Here is a 19,555-nt window from a genome sequence, read left to right as displayed (position 1 = left end):
ATCATGCAAGTAGTACCAAGGGAATTCTTACAGATTTATTATATTTTAATTATAAGGACTGGACTATACTTTTACATGGTCATCTTAGCATTCCTTTCTTGAAAATAGATTGAATGAGCCCTCTCAAGATTAGGCAAAATATATTTTACTTTGAAGCTGGATTTAGTAATCAAGTTTACCTTTATTTTTCTTTCTTTAAAGAAAGAGATGATTTTCAAAGCAGTCCAGAAATGAAGGTTTCTTTTTATGTTAAGTTTTAATGTGAGATGTGTGGAGCTGATAACGACAACATCACATTTCATTTTTAAGGTTTAGAAAATGCTTCTGAGTTCTTTCAAAGATTTTTTAAAACTTCTGTTGGCTTCAACTACATATTGATATACATTGTATAATGATTCTACCTTGAACTGAAATCTATTTGACTGTAAGATACACGTTTTCCAAAGAAATTGACTTTGGCTGCCCATTTTGCAGTGGTGTGCTCCATGGGTGGCGGTGGCAGGCTAGGACAGACGTACATTTCATCAGGATGGCGAAGCCTCTATTGGTCACACCTTGGTTCTGGTTCTGTGCCTCAGTAAAGCCAGGGATTGGCTTATTACCTTGGTAGATTTTTGTTGTTGTTGTTCATTTAATCAGAAATTATATGAAGTAAAATTCACTATATAGCTTTGGAAATGTTTTAAAGTTAAACTCAAGATTGACAGAGCTGTATTTCTTTTAGCTAGAAGTGTTTTTTTAAATTGGTTGGAAATTTGGTTGGCTTCTATTCTACCATTCCCCAAAAGGTTAGAAATTATGTAAGCTTTAAGGCTGATGTCAAATGTGGCATGCAACAATGGGAAGATGATTTTTCTTCTTACTAAGATTCATCTTTGTTAATTATAGGATATATTTTCTATTTTTGGTGTTTCTTAGTTATTAAATCTTAAAAATACATGTTTTAAATATTTAAGAATGCTTACTAAGGTAATTTAGCTTTAGCCTATTAATCTTAGAAAAATGAAATATTAGCAGCTGTAACTTCTACTAGAAAGTCTGTAATGTCTGCATCTTGAATATAAAATCTTCTTTGGGAAAAGCCGTATTTCTCAGTACTTTTATTTTCTAGTGACTCTGTCTCTGGAGTTTTGTTGCAAGACACAACTTAATGTCATAAGAAGATTCTTTTATTGCTTTAAAACTGAGATTAGTTTTATATGCCTGCTAAATTCTGATCAGGTGTTTTGGGTTGGCAAATTCTAAAATAGATATAAGAGTAAAACTTTAATATTTTGCCCAAGTTAGTTGAGAAAATATTACAGGATTTCGCAAATCTGTTAGGGAGTACTATAAAGTAGTTGAAATGAGAATATGGTGCCTAGAAAAAATTGGATTATTACAAAAATGTAAAATTAATTTAATGAACAAAATTTACTGAGTAGTCAAAGTATTAGGTTCCAGGTTGGTCACTGCTGATTCTAAGCAAACATATTTCCTTGTTTCCTAAATATTTGTAATTTAGTAGGGGAGACAGACTATGCAACATAGGGTCATAATATGGTATGATTAGCACAGAGATAGAGGAATGTACCAGGGCCCCACGGAGAGGCACCCACCCCACATTAGTGGGGAGAAGGATTGTCAAGTCAAGGAGGGAATCAAGTCTATTTTGGGGACCAGATAGTATTTAAGGTAAAGTTTGAAAAGCAGATAAAATTGTCAGGTTAACATATAGATCAAACCTATGTAGTTAAAGGAAACAGGATATGAGAGTAAGAATGTGCATAGAGTTTTGGTAGAAGCTGCAAGTTGGTCATCGCTGTTGTAATGGAGGGCATGTGTGTAGTGGGGCGGGAGGTGAGAGAGGAAGCTGTCTGAATCTTGTCTTCAGAGCTATGGGAAACTGCTTATCATCTGACTTATGTTTTACAAAGATCCTCTGTTTAGTGCACATTCCACTTTTTAAAGAGTGACATATAACTAGATAACATACAACCTGTATTATTTTAAATTACCATCCTACTTTCTCTAGTTTGGATCTAGTCAAATGTGTATAGAGAATGAGAGAAAGACTGTAACATGATTTTTAATAGTTCCATATTTTATATATATACATATGGCAAATATAAAATACATAAATATACTAGACAATTTCTAGCAAATACTGCTAGAATTCATATAAAGCCACATTATTAAATATTAACTTTTGTATGTATTTACACATATTTTTGGTGCCTTAGATGTTCTATTGTATGTTGTTTTTAAATTATTAATGGAGCTTGTAAACTCTTATGACTTACTATATACATAGCTATTTAGATGTGTTATTTTCCATATTTTCTTATTGTAAAGATATTTCTCCTTATAATTTTGTAACTTTGAAGTCTATAAGTGGATACAAAATGTTAATATAGTGTTTTTGATATATTTGGTTTTCTAATATTTTGAGCAATACAAGTGTTTCCACCAAAGAAATTTATAATGTTTTTTTTAAAAGGTTTTTTTCTTTTTCTTAAGAATTTATAAGACATTCTTGACACCATCATGTATACAAAGATGATCTGAAAAGAAAACAGTTTAGTACTACCATTTAATAGTCTTTCACCCTGGCTGGTTTTGCTCTGTGATTAGAGCGTCGGCTCAGACTGAAGAGTCCAGGTCAAGGGCACGTACCTAGGTTTCAGGTTCCATCCCTGGCCCGGGTCAGGGTTGTGCGGGAGGCCAGTCCATTGATGTGCCTCTCTCACATTGATGTTTCTCTCTCTCTCTCTCTCCTTCCCTTCTATCTAAAAATCAATGAAAAAATATCTTCAGGTGAGGATTAACAAACAAACAAAAAAGTAGCCTTTTCCACAAGTAGATATATAGATTTTTAAAGCAATTTAATATTTTTCAAAATGTTTAAACCTTCTAAGAGCAAATACACTGTGTCTTTCATCTGAGTACCATTTCATGGTGGCAAAGAGGAGAGCTGTCAATTACTTTAAATGTTCCTTTGACTTTATATTGCTCGACTATATGTAATTTAGTTTGATTCTCTCTGTTTCTTTCACACACATACTCTAATTCCTGCATGAGATCTGCCTCTGTGTAGCCATGAATGAAAATATATTTTGGATGTTATTCATTAACAGAATGATGTTATTCAGTGAAAGAGAATTTTTATGGTTAGAAGGTCTTGGTAAAATCTACTTAGAGAGCGTCAGTTTAATAAAAGTTCATTGGGTTTTAATGCAGTGCATTTCCTTCTTGTTCCAGGTGATTGTAAAGACTTATTTGTCCCAATGATATGGTCAAACACTTTCATGTTAATAATATGTAATATTTCATTTTATTTAAGTTGGCTTCATTTTAAATGCTTATACTTTTAAACATGTGTGTCTTCTTCAGCACAATTCAGTATGTGCCTTGTTACTGAATGAGAGTTTATTCACTTAAAAAGTTTTGTTTCCAGCTTGGATTAAAGGCAGGCAGACAGTATGTAGTTTTTAGGTTAGTGGAGTAGAAATGAAAATGAAATTTTAATTTTTTTATGTTTATATTTATTTTGTTTTGCTCTTCTAGTTTAAGTTTTTGATGTAAAATACTTATACTCGTTTTCCACTTCTGATTTAGGTTCAACCTTAAAGTGCAATTGCAGATTTTAGCAAGCTTCATGCTCACTGGAGTTTCTGGAGGTGCAAAGTATGCTCAGAATGGACAACTTTTTGGTCGCTTTAAACTTACTGAAACACTTTCTGAAGATACTTTGGCTGGACGGCTGGTGATGACCAAAGTCAATGCTGTTTATTTATTACCAGTCCCTAAAGAGAAGTTAGTACAGACCCAGGGAACCAAAGAGAAGGTTTATGAAGCTACTATTGAAGAAAAAACAAAAGAATATATATTTTTAAGGATATCCAGGGAATGCTGTGAAGAACTTAACCTTCGGCCTGATTGTGACACACAGGTATGTTCTGAAGTGTGGCAAGAGTCTCTTTTTCAGCTGGCACTCTCCTGGTTTGGTTTTCCTCCGCCTGCCATAACCCGGAGTGTTACACTGATGGGTTGTGACACTCAGAGGAAATCGATTCTCTTTAAGTAACATCTGAAACCTTCCAGGTTTATACAAGGTCAAGTTTTCTGATTAGTTTTAAATCAGCAAGGGGAGAAAGATGAAAAGAAACTAAGTTACATCCATCTGAAGTTGTATCTGCTCCTGTTCTCTTTGTCTTTATGGATTCTTAGGTGAACTGTGTGTTCAATCTGCCATACTTAACTGGAAAGCTAATCTTTTTTCTTTTTAAACCTAAAATGGTGAATGTTATTTATTCAAAGTAAATCAATAGTATCTTGGGGCTGGTTTTATCACTCAAGAGATATTTCACAGATGTTCTGATTATATCAAATGTATTCTTCATTCAGGAATGGTGTCATCAGATAACTTTTATCTAGAGATTAAGTAATTTGCAAGTGCCTCTTTTTGTTTGTTTATCCTCACCAGAGGACATTTTTGCATTTATCTTCAGATAGAGCAGGAGGGACAGAGGCGGGGACACACACACACACACACACACACACACATCCATCCACTAGTTGCCACCCACAGGATCCCAACTGGGGCCCGGGACAAACTGCAACCGAGGTATGTGTCCTTAGCAGGAAGCGAACCTGGGACTCTCTGGTCCGCAGGCTGACACTCTGACTGCTGAGCCAAACTGGCCAGGGCGCCTCAGTTTCTTTTAGGTGTAAAATGAGGTTAATTAATAGTATATACATTATTGGTACTATTAAATGAGATAATCTACGTGAAGTATTCGTTATAGTACCTGGCACTAAATAAACTAAGCAAATATTAACCATGATAATTATTATTAGAATATAATTGTACTTTAAAAGAATCTCTAAACTTGATCCCCCTGAAATATGGTCTCCACACAGTAGTCTGGTGAGCTGCAATTGTCGACGTTTACTTCTTAAAAAGATTATTTTTATCTTGTGTTTCAGGTTGAACTTCAGTTTCAGTTAAATCGATTACCCCTCTGTGAAATGCATTATGCGCTAGACAGGATCAAGGACAATGGGGTTTTATTTCCAGACATCACTATGACTCCAACCATCCCTTGGAGTCCCAACAGGTACAAAAGGAGCTATCTCATTCAAAGAAGTATTGCTAATGTTAAATTAATTATCTATATCAAATAACTCACACTTACTTTTGTAAGAAAATTTCTCTATATTCTTCAGTAAACATTTTGTTAATTGAGAAATGAGAGTAAAAGAACCCTTGCAACATTTGAGGTCTTTACTTTTCTTCAGTGTATTAATGAATTCTATTGCTTTTCTAAACGGCCTTAATTTTATTTGATGCCAAGCAATTTAATATTTCTGAGTAGAAGTTGAATGGGAAAATTCAGGCCTTTCTATAGTGTTTAAAATGATTAATTTAAAATATTTTAATTTTCTTTTAGCAATACTTTCTATTTTATTTTATTTTTTCCCATCACATTTATCCCCTCTATGCCCTCTTCCACCCCTCCCCACCAGTCACCACACTGTTGTCCATGTCCATGAGTTCCCTCTTTGTGTTCAATCCCCCCCATAGCCTGAAGCTGTCCGACTGCTCTCTATGAGTTTGTCTCTATTTTGCTTGGTAATTCAGTTTGTTCATTGAATTCCACATGAGTTATAAATAATTTTTAAATATAGAAGACATTTTTGCAATTTTGCAAAATGGAGAAATTATCATAGAAGATATCATTTCACAAACTATTCTCAAGTTAATGGTTATGTAAATATTTTTCTGCTTAAATTCTGTTTGGCCCTTCTTTACATAGTATAATTAAATATGATACTTCTATTTTGTTTCCAGAATAACAGCAGTGATGCCTGCATGATTACATCTTTTTTTCATCCTTCTCACTGGGTTTCATCCTCTTGGCTCCTGCCCCTGCTCTGCTCACTCCCATCTTCTTTCTTTTTTTTAAATTTGAGTAGCTCTACACAATAGAAATTCATTTATTTATCACTGGTGTGTCGCTCTCTTCCATCTCTGATGGAGGCTCTGGTATCTTTAATACGTGGTCTCCAAGGTCACCCTGGGTGTAGGCATCCAGCTGGCAGATGGGAAGAATGAGCATAGAGCATCATGTAGGAAATTTTTATGGGCGAGACCTAAAGGTGGCATATATCGCTTCTCACATCTCATTTCTTTTGGTCCTAAAAACAGAACAAAACAAAGTGTGCCTTCCAACACAAAAACCAAATAATTTTTCCCTTGTTTTCACTTACCCTAACTATTCTGTCCCCATTTTTCTTTTTACTGCCAAAATTCTTGAGCAGGAATAGTCTGCGTATTTTCAATATTTTTATTGATTCATTCTGTAATCTCTGTTTGCCACCTCCTCACTCTCTTGAAAGTAATCATTGGTCTATTAATTGTCAAAATCCAGTGACATTTTCTCAGTTCTCATTTGATTAGCTTCTCTGCATCCTTCCCTTTCTTCCCATCCTTACAGCCCATGCTTAATTTAGAGCTGGACTATTTCAGTCCCTTTTAGTCGGTCTTCCTTCCTGCTGTGTGTCTCTGTTCTCTGGGCCAACCCTCATATTTCTTTCAGAGTGAGTTTGCTAAAATAATCATTCCATTTCACTGCTTATACATCTTTGAAGGCTTCCTCTTGATATGTAGATAAAGTCTGAGCAACCTGATACCAAATTCTATTACGTGGTCTCATTGACAGTGCTTTCCAACAGTGTCTTCTCAGTTTCTTGTGCTTTTTTCTACTTACACCCTCTTATTTCTTCTAAATCCCTATGCTCTAGTCATCTTTAATTACTCTGAAGTTTGTTTAATTTGTCCTACACTTATTTGCCTCTTTATCTTTTAAAAAATTCTTTAAAATTTCTGGTAAAATCTACATAACATAAAACTTACCATCTTAATCATTAAAAAATATTTTTATTGATTTTTAGAGAGGAAGGGAGAGAGAAAAAGAAACATTGATGTGAGAACGGAACATCGATTGGCTGCTTCCTACACCAGGGATTGAACCTGAAACCCAGGCATGTACCCTGATCGGGAATTGAACCAGCAATCTTTTGGTGCACGGGACGACGCCCAGCTAACTGATTCACACCTGCCAGGGCCCATCTTAATCATGTTTAAGTATATGGTTCAGTAGTGTTAAGTATATTCACATTGTTGTGCAGTCAATGGGCAGAGCTTTTTCATCTCTCAGAACTGAAAGTTTGTGCCCATTAAACTCTACATTTTTCCTTCTGCAGCTCTGTCTTCTCATCTGTGAGGGTTCTTTGCTCAGTGTTGATCTATTGAAGATTTATCTGTCTTTCAAGATTTAGTCCAGCTCTAGTGCTCTCTCCTTCAAGTAGATGAAGCTTGTCCTTTCATTTTATTATTTGAACAAATATTTATTGAATACCTACTATATGCTAGGTTTTTATGTTTTCAGGCATTATTTCTCTCAAATTAATTATTGTCAGTTGTGTACATTTCTACTGTTCTCATTAGATTCTGAACTTTTAATTTTTTAATATATTTTTTTCCTCACCTGAGAATATTTTTCTACTTATTATCAGATAGAGTAGGAGGGAGGGGGAGAGAGAGAGAGAGAGACAGAGAGAAACACTGATGTGATAGAGCCACATCTTCTGGTTGCCTCCCACATGACCCCACCAGGGCCAGCGACGAACTACAACCGAGGTTCGTGCCCTTGCCTGGAATTGAATCTGGGTCTCTCTGGTCCGTGGGCCAACGCTCTAACTGCAGAACCAAACTGGCCAGGGCAGATTCTGAACTTTTAAAAAATGTATTAAAAATTTTTTTTTTAGTTACAGCTGAAATTCAATATTACGTTAGTTTCAGGTATACAGTTGTTAGACATTTATATAACTTATAAAGTGATCCCTCCAATAAGCCTAGGACCCACTGAATTGTTTAAAGGGAGAGACCACATCATATTTATCTTTGAATCTCCAACAGGACCTCACAGATTGTTAATATATGACACACTTAAATTAATAAGAATTTCAAGTTTAAAGAAGAAATTAGAGTTTCAGGCGTGAGGCCCTGCCAGTATTATTAGGTATTTACATGATAGGCTCACTTCTGAAAATTATATAGTGTACAACAATGTATTCATATACCCTTGACTACAAGTATTAACTGTTAAAGTTAACTAAGAAAATGTTAAATGGCAGAAAACTTTTAAGCAGGAAGAGATTCCATAGCACTACAATGATAAATAGTAATTGAAATATATCTGGATCTGGGAACATACTGAGAAATCATTAGCCATTTAAAATCTTTTCTGGAATCCTGGCCGGTTTGACTCAGCGGTTGGAGCATCGGCCTGCGGTACAGAGAGACCGCGGTTCGGTTCCCGCTAAGGGCACGTACCTAGGTTGCAGTTTGTCCTCGGCCCTGGTTGGTTGTGCGGGTGGCAGCCACTCGATGTGTCCCTTCACATTGATGTTTCTCTCTCTCTCTTTTCCTCTATCTCCCTCCCGCTCTATCTTAACAAAAAATAGAAAAATGTCCTCGGGTGAGGATAAAAAAAATAAATTAATTAATTAAAATAAAATCTTTTCTGGAATAATGTAGAATTTAGATAGATAATGAAGTTGAGAAATTATTCTTGGGTATGTAGTATATAAATTAATCATAACCAGGATAAAAGAACATTGAAATAATTTAGTAGGTGGCACAATAAATAAAGACAATTTATTTTACTCATTGGCTTTCTATAAATGTTCATCATTCAAGACCAGAAACTGTAGAGTTGACCAACATTGTTAAAATTTCAGATCTGCTCCGGAGCGTTTATTTACATTGAAACAATTGATAAGTATAGAATGGGCTATATAAATAAAGAAATAAATGACATATTTTAGAATTATACTCGTAAATCTACCATTAATCTCTCTGATTTACACTTAGGTATATGTCTTCATTAATAAGTTCATTAAAGTCCCCAAATTTGAAAGATTAGAGATAGTTTTTAAAATTTTTTCTTGATTTTTAAAAGTGTATTGGTCAAGTTATATCTCATTGTTTGAAATCCTCAGAAAATATTACAGTAATGGAAGCAAACATTAATTGAGCACTTATTGCTCTATTATTGATTTAAACAGAATGTATGCATTATCTCATTTGATCTTTACAATAACCATCTGAGGCAAGTATCGTTATCTCTATGTACAGACAAAGGAACCACGGGGTCAAGTATCGTAGAATCATAGTAACCAGGTAACAGTTTATTGACCTAACTGTGGCTTCAGCATGTAGAGATAAAAGCCCAGAGGTAGGTGGTTCAGAGCTGGTGCAGGGCTCAGCAGTGCCACCAAGGGCCACGGTTTCCCCCTCCTCTGCCATACACAGCGTGTTGGTTTTCTTCTTGATGCCTGTTACCTCATGAATATGAGATGGCTGCTGCAGTTTTATTTACCATGAGCTGATTTCAGCCAGGCAAAGGAGGAAGGCCAAGTAGCAGAAAGGGCTTTTTTCTCATGACGCTTTTGTTTTATTGGATATAGAAGCCCTACTGAGGAACTTCCTCCTACATCTCATTGACCAGAATTATTGGGTCTTCCACAGAGGAGGCTGGGAATGGAGTGTTCTAGCTGTCTAGGCTCAGTAGAGAAAACGCAGAAAGGGTGCCATGGATGGTTTGAAGGTAACCATTCCACAGTGTCTGCCACCTGTATTAGATCTGTACTGAGCAATCACCTAAAGCACCTTCCTTTGTAGAAGAGAAACATTGCCAGGGACTAGTAGAATCCTGAGGAAATAAGCTGGTTAATGCTCAACTCAGTGGAGTTAAAATGCTTGAGCTTTAGTGACTAGTTTCCAGGAATTCTAGTGTCAGTGGTCAGAGTCTTTTTGTTTTTTTACTTAGAAAGTTTTAAATTTCAGAAAAATAAGTAGTGGGATATTTATATGGCCAATGTTTGTTTTTTAAAGTTTTACATTTTTAAGGATAATTTTGTTTGTTTGAAATTATCTACCATAATAATTTTTTTAAACTGAAAGTGTTAAGATTTTCCATAAATAACTAGCTTCTGATTTAAGTAGAGCACAACCTCGCAGAGAGGGAATTTTTACTACACCATATCCTATTTCAGGGTTATTTTGTGGGCACTCAGCAAATTTTCTGTCTCTTTACACGCCCTTCCTATTTTGGTTCACATCCCTATCATTTTTACCATAGTTATTGTGATATTTAGTATTTTAATTTTAGTTGTGAGAAAGCATGCTGTTGATTCTCCACTTGGTTTGATCCCTTTCAGCATCTGCTGTCCATTTAAATCTTCGAAACTTAGCCAAGTCAGAGAAGGGACACTAGGAAGCTGGATCTCATTACAGCAGCCATTTGTGCTGCCATGACAGGTGTTCTATACCCTGAAAAAGATGACAAATGTATAATATTTGTGCATGTGAAAATATTAGAGAACATTTCATGTTGTTTGTTTAGCCTTTTAAAAAAACTGCTATTTTCTGAATTAAGAACTTCATAAAAGTTTGTATCTCTCAACCAAGGACATACGGGTATTTTCTTTTCCCTTTATTTTAAACTTAACTAAGAGATCTTTTAATGAATTAGAATTTGGAAATCAGCTTTTCTTTTGCATTTTATTTGCTAAGCAAAGAAACTACTACTTCATTATTAACAGAAAAAAAGGTTATTTGATGCTTGTATGTAGCAGAGGGAAACTACGTTTTAGAGACATTGTCATTACTGTACACAGACTTGGGAGAAACTAGATCAATAATGTGTGATGTCTTTAGGTTGCTTATCTTTTTGCAGTTGAAATAGGACAAGATAACTAAAGTGAGTTTTGATCAACATAATAAAATATCTTACACTGACTCTGTTGGGTAATTTTCTAAAAAGTAATTTTAGAATGAGCATTTTATAGCTGCTATGTTGTTTCTTTTCTTTTTTTTTATTTTTTATTCCTCACCCGGGGACACTTTTGCATTTATCTTCAGATAGAGCAGGAGGGAGAGAAGGGAGGAAGAGAGAGAGAAACATCGATGTGAGAGAGACACATCGAGTGGTCACCACCCACATGACCCCAACTGGGCCCGGGGACAAACTGCAACTGAGGTACGTGTCCCCAGCGGGAACCAAACCAGGGACTCTGGTCCGCGGGCTGATGCTCTATTTAACCACTGAGCAAGACCGGCCAGAGCTGTTTGAGTATTTTTAACGGTTCAGTGAAATTCAGGAGACTTGTATGTTGTGTTCTGTTTATTAATAAGATGCATTTGTTTAAAATGGCTTAAATTTTTATTTTCTATAGACAGTGGGATGAACAGTTGGATCCTCGACTAAATGCAAAACAGAAAGAGGCTGTTCTGGCCATTACAACCCCACTTTCAATACAGCTGCCTCCTGTTCTCATCATTGGACCCTACGGAACAGGCAAAACCTTCACGCTAGCTCAGGCTGTAAAGCACATACTCCAGCAGCAGGAGACCAGGTGAGATCGTGGGATGTGTGCTCCAACATCATTACTAGTGCACAGCCTTTGTCCTTGTGAATACAAAGTGAAGACTAGCAAGACAGTTTTCATCCCCTTTGTAAAAGTCTTAAAAAATGAAAAAGAGAGATAAAGACCTACACTCATACCTCAAAGCACTAAAATTTGAATTCTCTTAAAACATACTGTTTTAAAATATTGACAACATAAAGGATAGCTTTTAAGTAACCAGCAAAACCCCAAGTCTGCTAAAGAATTATGATTATATATTAGAGCCAAAGAATTAGATCTTTTTAAAGTAGTTTTATATGCTAGATTTAGTAATAATTGTATGAAACTTATTTCCTTTATAGCAATATGTGTAATATAATTTACTAAAGCATTACTCAGTAATATGATAGAGGTTAGTGAGTAGGTTGAGGGAAATGTATAATGTTAAAATGGCCACTGCTTTTTTTTTTTTTTTTGATATGATACTGCTTGAATAGTTTTGTGTTTTATCATTCTTTTTATTTGCACCATTTATTTCAGCAGGATTCTCATTTGCACCCATTCTAATAGTGCTGCTGATCTCTACATAAAGGATTATTTACATCCATATGTAGAAGCAGGCAATCCCCAGGCAAGACCTCTCAGGTATTTTTTAAGGCTTATTATGTATCTGTATCATACTTTATTATTCTTAAGAAAAGGTGTCTGTAAAGATTTTAGTAACTTTGAGAATACAAAAATCTTTAACTGTACATTGGCATTTTTAGGTTATGCCTTTTGAAGAAACCATTTAAATTAAGGAAAAATTGTAAAATCTTTGACCATTCACATCTTAAACATTAAGTAAAGAAAAAGACATCCTTTTTTAAGTTTTGTATGTAAAAATGTTGTTATAGTCTGAGCTGATTTTGATGTGTACCTCTAAAAGCTACTATGATGAAGTAACAAATATGATTTACATAAAATTTAATTAAAATTCTAGCATATTTTGCATGGCAGAGTAGTCATGCAGTGATAGTTCTTTATAGAAATAAGATTTGACTGTGATCATGCAGGTAATTTCACAAAAGTTACACATTAGAGAAGCATGAAATATTGAAGTGATTTCTGCAACAAAATGTAATTGACTGGTATTTGCAACTTTGCTTTCATTTAAGAGACAAAGTGTCCAAGAAAACTTGAGGTTGATATAGAAAGGTCCTTTCAGTATATATGGATATGAATGTATTTAAATATAGGATTATGGGGGAATTAAATCCTTTTCTTCAGAAAACAATAAAGAATCATTAAGTGGTTATTATTCCATTTGCTTTCATTGTTATATGAATGAATGTTTAGTTTTGCCATTTTATAAACTAATATATCATGCCCTATATTATTTGAATACAATTATTGTTTACAAATTAATTTCTTACCACACTTTTGAATCATAATTCACTAACTTTTTATTTGTTGAGCCTAGGCATAGAAAAAAATGAGATTTTGCTATTTAATTTTTTAAATATCCATATGAATGATTATGCAGTTGCATTAAAAAGAACAAAAGCGAAAAAATGACATGGCCTGTGAATACAGGTTCTTATGCCATACTTTATTTTCACTGTGGAATATTAGAGCCAAGTAATTATTTTCAATACAATTCAATTGTGTTTACTAAGAAAACATCACATGTATACAATATACTATAAATGAAAATGTGGTATTTGCCAGTGGATAAATTTATCAATAATTTATTTGCTTTGGATTCTAATCTTTTTAGCTCATAAATGAAAATTGGATAGTGAGTAGCATTTTTGCTATGAGTACTCTTTAATGGAGATGTTTGTTTGCTTTATTGTTGGAAGTGTGTGCATGTGTGTTTATGTTTGTGTTTGTGTGTGTTATGTGATAACCATGGCAGTCTCAATTATCATGGTGTACTTGGCTTGGAAATAATGGAATAAAAGTTTCTCAAACCTTGGTCAGCCTAGCATAGGTCATTTGACATGTGGACAGCAGAGCTGTTGTTGATTAATATTAAAATCCATCATTTGACTAGCATTATGCTTAGCTTTCCCATGTAAAGTTATGTTTTGGTGGTTATAATTCAACATAGTGCATCTAAATATGTAGAATAAGTTATGTTCCAATAGGGTATATGGATAGTGGCAATGGCCCAAATTCAGAAACTTGCCATCTAACAGATAATCTCACCACTCCACAAATCTCAAGAGTGGTTCAGTCAGGATGCAGAATATTTTACTATATTTAAATACACTTTTTGTTGTTGTTGTTATTTTATTTAGTAAATGGAATAACATAAGAAAAAGCTTGACTTCTACAAGTATTTTTTTACGTGGCCCTACATTTTTCACAGTAGTTTTTCTCTTCGGGAAAGGTCTTAACTTGTGAATGTATTTCCTACAAGGATTAATGCATTGAAATGTTAGGATTTATTAGCATCATCTATTACTACATTAACTCAGTCTTATTTATAATTTTCCTACTGGACAAGAAGCTTGAGTGATATGGGAGATGGAATAGAGAAAGGTAGAATGGCTGAGCATTCGGGGGAGATCAGCTCTATCTGAATTGTCCCAAGATGCAGGGGAAATAACACAAGAAGGCACTAAGCGTCTGCCTCTGACCTTAAAGATCTGGTATCTCTATGGAGTAGGACTGATGAGGAGTTTGCTCTTTTCACAGTATAGTTTAGAGCAGGCTTTGGCAAATGTGATAAAGTGTGAAAGTAGTCATAAATATTAAATAGTTAATACATTAAGTATGCATCCTTATGGTTAAAATCCATAAAATTCTGTTAGTTGCCAGGTTAAAATATTTTGGGATGGAGGTTGTAGAAATCATTTTATATAACATTTAGTTTCAGTTTCTACTTCTTACTTCCTTAGAATTAGAAGATTTTAAAGTGGAAAAGAGAGGAAAGCACAGTTTTGTTCTCTGTGTGGTTCTGAAGATCAGTATCTGGTTCTGACAAAGTGGTCACTTAGTGAATAGAGATTATGGAGAAAGTGTACATTTACTTCTTTTGGGCAAATAGAAAGTATTTGTTGTTTTATACAGATCTTTAAAGAAACAGATTTTCTTCTGGGATCAGGTCTTTCTGATTATAGAGTATCTTAAATAATAACTTTTTTGGGGGTTGGGTTATTGCATATGAATTCAATATATGAATAAAATTTTATATTACCAGTCTCCTGTATTAAGTATTACTATACTTCATGTGGGATATGTGGATGGTTTGTTTCTAGAAATAAATAAATTACTTGGTGTCATTGACCTTTTATACTATGAGCCTGGAAGTGTCACTTGCCACTATCAATTCTCCAATTTTGGATAATATTCTTGGATGTGTTTTATTTTATTTTTTTATCCTCACCTGAAGACACTTTTCCATTTTTTGTTCAGATAGAGTGGGAGGGAGAGAGAGGGAGAGAGGGAGAGAGAGATAAAGAGAGAGAGAGAAACACCGACATGAAAGGGACACATCGAGTGGCTGCCATCCGCATGGCCAACCAGGGCTGGGGACAGACTGCAACCGAGGTACGTGCCCTTAGCGGGAACCGAACCTGGGTCTCTCTGGACCGCAGGCAGACGCTCTAACCGCTGAGCCAAACCGGCCAGGGCTTGGATGTGTTTTAAATGATTTTATAGCCCTGGGCAGTGTGGTTCAGTTGTATTGGGCGTCATCCCGTGCACCGAAAGGTTGTTGGTTCGATTCCTGGTCAAGGCACATGCCGGGGTTTCAGGCTTGATCTCTGTTATGGGGCGTGCAGGACGAAGCCTATCGATATTTCTCTCTCACATCAATGTTTCTCCCTCTCTCCCTTTCCTCTCTCTCTAAAAAAATCAATTAAATTTTTAAAATAAAATAATTTTACAGACATTGTCTACCTTAAATGTTGCAAAAAATGTGAGTACCAAGAAAATATTTAAATCTACTTATTTATTTTTCCATTGATTTTTAGAGAGAGTGAAAGGGAGGGAGGGAGAGGGAGAGAGGAAGAGAGAAACATTGATTGATTACCTCCCACATGCACCCCAGCCAGGGCTGGGATTGAACCTGCTGCCACCCTTTGGTCTAAGGGCTGGTGCTCTAATCACTGAGTAGCACCATTCAGCGCCAAATATTTAAATCTTTTTGAAGTCAGTGCTAGAATATTGTACTTTCAAGACAATGTGGACCTAATAATCAAACTTTGTATTCTTACGAGCTTCAACATGAGGTGATTGCCAACGAGTTAGTAGTGAGACTTAGAACTTCAATAACTACTTTTTCTTTGAGGAAGAAACAGTGCTTAGAGTTAGATTTAATGAATGATTTGAAAAATCAATTTTACGTGAAATGTTTATTTATGGAAAATATAGCAAAGATCAAAGAAGAAAATAAAAATTATAGCCTCATCATCTATAGATAATACTGCTAGCATTTTAAAGTTTAATTTCTATGTTTAAATACATATATTTTAATTAATATTTATGGATCATAATTTATAAGTGATTTTTTTCAGGTAGTTAGTAAAATGAGATTTTTCATATATTTGAAAGTAAATTCTGCTTTGCTGATCTAATTTACAGTTTTTAATTAACACCTAAAACTTTTTAAATGTTAGCATCTTTTCTTTTCTTTTCTTTTTTTAATCCTCACCTGAGGACACTTTTCCATTTTTTGTTCAGATAGAGTGGGAGGAAGAGAGAGAGAGAGAAACATCGATGCGAAAGGGACACTTCGAGTGGCTGCCACCCACACGACCAACCAGGGCCGGGGACAAACTGCAACCGGGGTATGAGCCCTTAGCGGGAACTGAACCCGGGTCTCTCTGGACCGCAGGCTGACGCTCTAACCGCTGAGCCAAACTGGCCAGGGCTTATTTTATTTTTTATTATTATTTTTTTATCCTCACCAAGGACATTTTTCCATTTTTTGTTCAGGTAGAGTGGGAGGTAGAGAGAGGAACAGAGAGAGAGAGAGAGAAACATCGATGTGAAAGGGACACATCGAGTGGCTGTCACCCATATGACCAACCAGGGCCGGGAACAAACCGCAACCGAGGTATGTGCCCTTAGCAGGAACTGATCCTGGGTCTCTCTGGACCGAAGGCCGACTCTCTAACCACTGAACCAAACTGGCCAGGGCAATGTTTGCATCTTTTAGAAGTGATATAAGTTATTTTCACAAAGTTTACAGTTCTTTCTATCATAGTAATATTTTGAAGTACATTACTTTCCTCCATTACAGTTTATATTTAGGGCCATTTATTAAATACTTTTTTAAAAAAAATTTGCTTAAAAGAAGACAGCCAGTTTTAAGTGTTTCATGGAGGGTTACAATCCATTTTAGAAGATCAAGAGATTCGTTTTTGTGAATTTTACATTTGAGCTGCCTGTGAAATATCTTTTTTTTTTAATTTTATTTTTTCTTTATTGATTTTAGAGAGGGAGGAAGGGAGAGAGAGAGAGAAACATCGATGAGAAAGAACATCGACCGGCCGCCCTCTGCATGCCCCCCACTGGGGATTGGGCCCACAACCTGGGCATGTGCCCCGACCGGGAATCGAACCGGCGACCTTTTGGTGCATGGGTCGATGCTCAACGACTGAGCCACCCTGGCCGGGCTGTGAAATATCTTAAAGGAGATAAATATTAAGTGAAGAGTTAGATATGCATCCTGGAGCTCAGAGGTGAGGTCTTGGTTGGACAGGGAAAATGTGAGAGTCATTAGGGTATTGAAACCAAGGACTTGGATGAGATTGTCAGGGGAGAGAACAGAGCTTGAGAAGAGGAGCCAAGACTAAGATTTGAGGGTTCCTAACCTAGACAGGGAGAATGGAAGCAGGAGAAGGTCGAGTCATGAAAGCTGAGGGAAGAGTTTCAAGGAGGGAGCAACCACAGAACTGGATGCTGCTAATAAGTCAGATAACTTGATGGGCCCGGAAAATGTCCACGTGGTTTGGTGACAAGGAAGTTCAGTCTCCTTGATTGGATCCTACACTTCTTGAGTATTTTCCCCCTTTTTGGGGAGAGGGGTTAATCTTCACTCAATATTTTTCCATTAATTTTTAGATAGAGTGGAAAGGAGGGAGTGGGTGGGGGAGAGAAAGAAACATTGATGTGAGAGAGTTACATCTGTTGGTTGCCTCCTGCCCAACACCGACCCCGACTGGAGCCGGGGATCAGACCTGCAACTCAGGTACGTGCCCTTGACCGGGAATTGAACCCAAGATCCTTCGGTCTGAGGGCCGACGCTCGAGGCTCTAACTCTTGAGCCAGATCGGCCAGGGCGCTTTCCCATTTTGACTGCTGCTTCCTGGTCTCCTTCACTGTATCTCTCTCCTTTTCCCAGGCTCTAAATGTTGGTATGGTCCATCAGTCATTCTTCCAGCTAATTTGTTTTTTTAATGTATACTTACTCTCCAGGTGATCTCATCTAGTCTCAAGGTTTAAGTATTATTATAATTGTATATTTCTCATCCCAGGCATTCTTCTGATCTCCAAACTTATATAATACCCCTGCTTATTGGAAATCTCCATTTAGATGTTTATTACTGACTGTGTCCAAAACTAAATTCTCAATTCCCACTGCAGATCTCTTCCTCGCTTTCATCACCTTTGTAAACATTCCTGGCATCCATCTAGTCTGAAAGGCATGAAATCACTCTTTCTCTTAAATTCCACATCTGGTTCATCAGTCAATTCTGTTAACATCACTCTCAAAATGTATAGTGAACCTGACCATTTTCACGTGTCCACTGTTATCCTCCTAGTTCGAGCTATCGTCTTTTCTTGTCCAGACCCTTACAACAGCCTCCTGACTGGTCTCCCTGCTTATGCCCTTGCTCCTGCCTTTGTTCCAGACAGTGATGTGTGTCATCCAGCTGTATTGGCTTGTGAGAGCCTATCATGTGCATGTCTTTCGAAGTTCATGTTCAGTGACTTCATGTTGGTAGCTTGAAATTGGCCATGGTAGTAGGTTTTATACCACAGAAATCAGCAAACTAAAAATCAGTTTCACCTCACCCACAGAGCTGCTTGTTCAACATTGACCAGCATATCACTGTCCCTCCCCCAAATTATGTATTCTGTCCAGAGAAACAAAATGGTCTTTTAACAATATGTCATGTCATCTGACTGACCTGACAGAACTCTCTGCTGGCTTTCCATTAAAATTTGAGTAAATCTAAAGCCTTTATGAAAGCTTGCAGGTCATGTGATTTGCCTGTGTGCTGGAGCATAGTAAACACCAAATCGATCTTTGTTATGTGGCTGGGTTAGAGATGGGTGGATGGGTGGATAGATGGAAAGGTTGTTTCTGTACTATCTTAGTAATCTATTGCTTGAGGCCTAATAATATTTTTCTTTTGTAATTAATGGAAGACACTATTTTTTAAGATTTTCTGATAGCCAAAATTTATATTTTTTAAATTTCTAGAACATTAGATAGATGTCTGTTTAAATACAAGTGTAAGAATATATTCTAAAGTGAAATGCAGATAACTTTTAAATTTCTTTTATCAGTATGCAATTCTATTGTAAGTTAGCATAGATAATTAAAATAGATTAAGTGTATTTTTCTAAGAAAAAAGTAATTTCCAAATGGGAATGCTTTGAACTTAAACTATAATGCTTATGATACTGTTTGCGTGTCATTCTACTTGTAAGATCAGTCTGAACGCAAAAATTATTATGTTCATTTTATGGTAGTGCATATGCTTTCTGTTTGAATCTTTTTTGGTAGGGGAAGTCACAGTTGTATGTTAAATTCTAATCCAGTAGAGTGTTAAAGGTTATCAGGTTTATTTGCTGATTTCTAGATATTGTAGTCTTACATAATAATGTCAATGTCTTGATAATCAGGTACTGGTAAGATCTTAATAAATACAAATAGGAAATATTATCTTCTTTTATAGGGTATATTTCAGAAATCGCTGGGTAAAGACTGTTCACCCAGTTGTGCATCAGTACTGTTTGATCTCAAGCGCACATTCCACCTTTCAGATGCCACAGAAAGAAGATATTCTTAAGCACCGAGTGGTTGTTGTTACGTTGAATACTTCCCAGTACCTCTGTCAGTTGGACCTTGAACCTGGTATGCTGACTCAAG

The 19,555-nt window shown here is 36.0% G+C and overlaps 1 protein-coding gene across 4 annotated transcripts in view; it reads left to right on the top strand.

Annotated features, from left to right (window-relative positions):
- HELZ (helicase with zinc finger) overlaps positions 1 to 19,555 on the top strand; it is a 164,026-nt gene that overhangs the window by 79,907 nt on the left and 64,564 nt on the right. For 3 of the 4 annotated variants that reach the window (XM_036269914.1, XM_036269910.1, XM_036269912.1), the window contains 5 exons: positions 3,598 to 3,931; positions 4,969 to 5,099; positions 11,287 to 11,466; positions 11,998 to 12,102; positions 19,362 to 19,540. In XM_036269914.1, the coding sequence (XP_036125807.1) occupies positions 3,598 to 3,931; positions 4,969 to 5,099; positions 11,287 to 11,466; positions 11,998 to 12,102; positions 19,362 to 19,540 (929 nt within the window). The remainder of the gene's footprint in view (positions 1 to 3,597; positions 3,932 to 4,968; positions 5,100 to 11,286; positions 11,467 to 11,997; positions 12,103 to 19,361; positions 19,541 to 19,555) is intronic. The other variant, XM_036269913.1, reaches the window with a different exon arrangement.

Source organism: Molossus molossus, unplaced genomic scaffold (assembly GCF_014108415.1).
Source record: "Molossus molossus isolate mMolMol1 unplaced genomic scaffold, mMolMol1.p scaffold_m16_p_19, whole genome shotgun sequence".
In the NCBI taxonomy this organism is placed as follows: domain Eukaryota; kingdom Metazoa; phylum Chordata; class Mammalia; order Chiroptera; family Molossidae; genus Molossus; species Molossus molossus.
This window is presented reverse-complemented; position numbering and strand designations above follow the sequence as displayed.